Raw genomic sequence first — 5,413 nt, 5'->3', positions numbered from 1 at the left:
CTGGAAAAAGGACTTGGCCGGGTCAGCAAAAAGCACCCAGGTGGCTCAGTTCAGCTCCAGCCAATCAGACGTCCCCTCACGAGCATAGCCACACTTTCAAATCCCTCTCCTGGCCTGCCGGCACACACGCAGGCAGAACACAGTGTAAAGAACAGATAAATCTTCAAAAGAATTTTTAAACAGTATTTTAATGAGGGGGCTGGGAAAATGGCTCACTCCCACGGTGGCTCACAACCATCTGTAACTCCTGTTCCAGGGGTCACACCTCAGACACCTGACACTTGTGGTACATTCCCGAAAACATTCACTTGCATAAGAATGATAGCGCAGCCAGGCAGTGGTGGCACAGCCTTTAATCCCAGCACTCCGGAGGCAGGTGGATCTGCGTTCAAACGCAGCCTGGTTTACAGAGCTCCAGGACAGCCACGGCTAAAGACAAATCCTGCCTCAAAAAAAAAACAAAACAAAAACAAAAGCAGTAAAAATAAAAAGGCAAAAAAAGTAGAGCTTATTTCTAACTGGGCACGGTGGCAAACACCTGTAATGTCAGCACTTTAAAGGCCTAGTCAGAGATCGGAAGTTCAAGGCCAGCGTGGACTACCTGAACCCCGCTTCAAACTATTTTTTAGTTTAATCAAGAAAAGCAGGTGTGGTGGTTGAGAATGTATACTGAAGAATAGTTAGGGCAGGAAGTCCTCTGGAGCTCAGGAGTTGGAAGCCGGAAAGGCAAACAGAGACCTCATTTTCTGAAAGGTAGCAAGTCCTCTGCAGTCCCAAGGTTGGGAAATCCTTAATCATAATTCCAACCACCAACCCCTCACTGTACTAACCAAGTATGCTTCTGAAACGGGCTTCCAGGCTCTTCTCCATGTCTCCCCCTCCAACCTCACTTGACCTCAGGTTCTTCTGCTAAACCCATCCCGTCTGCTCTGGTGCCCAATCCACTTCCTGGAGTCCTTTTCAATTCCCAACCCTGGGAGAAACCTGCTACACCTAACCTCTTGGTGGTTGAAATACCTGTTCCAGCCTCACCCACGTGTGGACCAGGATCCCCAAATGGCAAGGCTGGAGATCCTCCATGCTGTCCACCTTCCCACAACCTTTCCCAGGAAGACCTTCTCTGGGTTACCTACAATTCCACCACCTGTTAGGGCTCTTTCCCTGCCTACAATGCTCTGGGGTACCAGTAAGGTGCTGGTTAATCAGCCAGTTTTTTCTACTTAATTCTGTGGGGTGAGCTCAGAGTAATGGTTAGAGTGGAGAATGAGAAAATCTCCGTTCCTTTTCATAATCCTAACCCTGGTGAGACAAACATACCTATGAGCCCATGATCAGGTTTGTGAGATACAGGGCCATCACACTCCTGACAGCTGGGCAAGGTGCACCCCAAGGTGCCTGAACCTGGGAGCATCTTCAACTTCCTCCCCACTCTGCAAGCCAACCAGGGCTGGCCGAACTGAAGTACCAGTTCTTACCATGTGGCCTACCTCATGGTTCACTTGTCACTTCTCAGTCTTGAATTTTTCCAGGGCCCTGCGCCTCAACTGTGCAGCCCTGGCTGGCCTCCAACAGCCCCCACACCCACTTTTGGTTTTCAAGATGGTTTCCAGTGTAGCCTTGACTGTTCTAGAACTCTATGTGGACCAGGCCTGCCTCTGCCTCCAGAATGCTGGGCCTCATGCCCCTAAGAGCTACCTTCAGCACTGCACTTCTTCCTAGGAGCAGCAGGAACCTACCCTCAGTCCTCCGCCTGCCACCTCAGGGATGGATCCAGAGCCACAAAGCTGCTAACACAATGGTCTCCCTTAACCCAAGTAATTTCCAGATTCTATTCCAGCACCCCACCCAGCTTAGGTGTAAAAAGCCCCCAGTTTGCTGGGAATAATCACACAAATTATCTCCCCTGCCCCTACTTCCTATACAATTGACACCTTCTGCTTTTCTGGATTCCACTCCATCCTTTCACAAGGACCAAGCTTCCTTCCAACCAACTCCTAGAAACAGGACACAAAACACAGGCACTCTCTACCACTAACTATGGCCCAGCCCCACTGTCTTTAAAGAATCGCAGTAGACTGGAACGCCACCTGTTTGTGGGACATACACTTATTGGTACAAGGGACAGGGTCAATTTGACTACTAAATACTAAGGCCTGGGTAGCGTGAATTTTAATTACAGACCCACCAGCGTTCTACTGCCCACTCGGCGACAAGCTTAGAACCCACACATGAGATTTGCCAATGTGTCAAAAAAGCTTTATTCCCTGTGCGGCCTCACGCTTTCTTGCCAGCTGCCTTTGGAGCAGCTGCTTTCTGGGCTGGGGCCTTCTGACCCTTCTGACCTTTGGCAGGAGGCGCTGCCTTCTGACTTGCAGCCTTCTGGGCAGGGGCCTTCTTGCCAGGTCCTGTTGCCTTCTTGGCTGGGACTTTAGCCTTAGCAGCAGCCGCTGCTGCTGCAGCTGCCGCGATGGCAGCCTTAGCAACAGGTGCCTTTTTGGGAGAAGCTTTCAGGATAGCAGCTCTTTGAAGTTTCTTGACCTCCGTCTTGATTATTCTGTTTCTCTGCAAAAACACAGGAAGACCATTGGCTGCAGGCTCAAACAAAACTTGCTTTATGCCCATTGTTACAAAAAATAATTAAACTGCTTCTTTTATACAACTAAATTAACCAAGGATAGTATTTCCTAGTCAACAACTCAGGTCTCAGGCCTGCACTGGGTACTTCTGCCCACCACGCTCTCTCGCCGGCCCCGACCTAAACAGTAATCTAAGAAACTATAAAATTCAAGCACCCGCAGCACCATCAAACAGGGAATGGCTACTGTTCCCTTATCACCCTGCATCAAACAAAAAACATACATCTGAAAACTTACCATTTTCTTTGCCTTCATGACTTTGAAACGATCGAAATCTGTCATCTTGGCTTTCTGTTGAAAGAATAAAGCAGAGCTCTCTCCTGTCATGTGTCAGCACACACCCCTCCCCCCAGAACAGAGGCTGTGCACCATTACCCTTTCTCTGGCATCGATCTTCTTGGCCCATCTTGTCGCGGCCCATTTTGTATTGATGTCTGCCTTCTCCCAAGCTTTTCGTACATACTTCTGACGCGCACTGTGGAGAGCAAGACCACACATGAGCCAATCAGCTTTATGGCAGGTCAAGTCAAAAAATAAAGAAAAAATTCAAAGATTTGAAAATCACCTCTGAGCACATCTGCTGCCTCTTACATATGTGTACATAAAGCCATGTCCTTCCTTTTAACAAAGCTACTCCTCACACTGTTTCTACTTTAACCACCAACCTGGCCAAGTTATTTTTTTGAGACAGTTTCTCTGTGTGTAGCCCTGGCTGCCCCCAACTCAAGAGACCCACCAGCCTCTGCCTCCCAAGTACGGGATTAAAGGCCTGCTGTACCTCAGACAAATTTCTTAACCACCAGAAACTTTATTACTTCTTTGAACCCTAAAGATTTGCCTGCAGCCACTCCTGCAAAGTGGCTGCTAACACCCCACCCCTCCTGAACCACAGAAATTGGATCTACTGTGGCAGTACAGAACAGCAGATGCTCCACGCACGGCACAAGAACACTGCTGATTTGACAACCACAGTGCAGCAGTTTTAGCTTGCTTTTTTTAAAAATCTGTATTTCTAAGAGAAAACAAAATTTAAAAAGCACACAATCTCTACTGCCTTCCTTTCTTCTAAGCTGTAAACACATTCTTTATGTTAAACACTTTGTAACCAAAACACAAATCACAGGAACTTTTTGCACCTTTGAAGCAGGGGCATAGTAGCACACACTAATCCCATTTTAACACCAAAACCAAACAAATTTTAAAAAACCACCACAAGCCAACCTAACTACTGCTCATTGTTCCCAACAGACACTATCATAGGTTCGATTCTGTTCTGCCCAACAGTAGCAGCAACAGAACAAACATGATTTTGGAACCAAGAGGAGACTTTCTCATTGAATTTATTGTATGAAATAGCCTGTACAGGTAACTTCCATGACGGAAATTTTAAGTATATAAGATCTGTTTGCTACATGTAAATTCCTCTTCTGGGTTGGCTCTGAATCATCTGTATAGTCAAGGGGATGAAACTGGAGAGCAGCTCAGCGCCGGGTGTTACCTGTGTGGGAACTTGAGGATGAAGTCGGTGAGCTGCATGCATTTGAAAGGCATAGCCTGCCTCCTCACCCGCGTGCACGGTCCATCCACCAACGCCTGGAATACAAAAACCAAGGCTCTCCGATCGGTACCTGAGGTTCAGGATGGCTGAAAACCATGTAACCTCTGGTCCTGGCAGGGCTGAACTCCAGGTTCTCCCACCTCCACCCCCAACACGGGCTGAGAAAACAGGAGCCACCAACCTAACTTTAGGGCTGGGACTCCGCAGTCTTTGGCAATCACTCTGCCAACAGAGCGGTCTCTCCAGCCCCTGAACTCCTTTCAGGGCTGCCTCAAACTCATCTGCATTTTGGCCAAGCCTAAAAAACGTCTGCCTACCTACCTGGTGGTTAGTCTTCTAAGGTGAGCGAACTCTGCGCTTCAAAGCCTGTGCCCAGTGCGTCCTCAAAGGTGAAGCTGTAACCTGAAGAACTCCACCCGAGGACCACTCTCCCTTCCCTCAGCACCGTGTACGGGGTGCTGTCAAGCTTACTGCCACGTCACATAAAAGGTACAAAATGCCTCGTCCCACACGTACCCTGTTCTGATCAATAACATCCACAATTGCGACCAGCTTTCCAGCATGAGGCCCAAAGGAGACGTAGGCCACCCGGCCAACCTCCACGAAACGCCTGAACACCTACAACAGGGTGAGAAGAAACAAGGGTTGGCTTTAAATATTGCACCGCTTACCGGCAACACGGGGCTCAGAGCCGCCCTCGGGCCGGACTTGCACTTACTAAGCAGCGGTTTTTAAACTAAGAGGTCCGTCCCGTGGTCATCTTCCCACCTCGACTTGCTCTGACCCATCCTTGTGTTCTCCCGCCTTGTACTCTCCCTTCAATCCTCACGCGATAAACTGCTCGAGCCCGACCCACTCCCCGGTCCCGAGAAAAATGGACGAGCGAAGGGAGGCCGTGAGGCCGCAGCAGCGCCGCCATCCCCCGGACCGCGCCCGGCAACTCCGGCCACTGCGCACGCGTGGCCCGGGCGCCCGGCGGGGTCCCTCCACGCGACCGCGGGCCGCGCTTCCCGAGGGCTGGATCCCGCGCCCCGCAGCCTCCCCACGCGCGGCCCGGCTCGCGCAGAGCCGCTCCACGCCCGGGCCCGCCCGCCCGCGGCGGAGGGCGAGCGTCACGGCAGCCGCGCTCGGAGCCCCCAGCACACACACTCACCATGTCGGCGGCGGCCGGCGAGAAGGAAGAGGCCCAGGCCGGCCGTGCGCATGTGTCGGCGGAAGC

General features: G+C 50.7%; 1 protein-coding gene across 1 annotated transcript; it reads right to left on the bottom strand.

The window, feature by feature from the left end:
- Positions 1 to 2,234: 2,234 nt before the first annotated feature.
- Positions 2,235 to 5,413, bottom strand: Rpl14 (ribosomal protein L14). Its single transcript, XM_055601843.1, has 6 exons — positions 5,348 to 5,413; positions 4,711 to 4,812; positions 4,135 to 4,229; positions 3,012 to 3,111; positions 2,874 to 2,927; positions 2,235 to 2,562 (listed from the first exon to the last, which is right to left on the bottom strand). Exons 1-6 carry the CDS (start codon positions 5,348 to 5,350, stop codon positions 2,275 to 2,277), a joined length of 642 nt encoding a protein of 213 aa, XP_055457818.1. The 5' UTR covers positions 5,351 to 5,413; the 3' UTR covers positions 2,235 to 2,274.

The sequence above is a fragment of the Psammomys obesus genome, unplaced genomic scaffold, assembly GCF_907164565.1.
Source record: "Psammomys obesus unplaced genomic scaffold, mPsaObe1.curated_primary_1811, whole genome shotgun sequence".
Classification (NCBI taxonomy): domain Eukaryota; kingdom Metazoa; phylum Chordata; class Mammalia; order Rodentia; family Muridae; genus Psammomys; species Psammomys obesus.
Note: the sequence above shows the minus strand (reverse complement) of the source record. Positions and strands in the feature narration are given on the sequence as shown.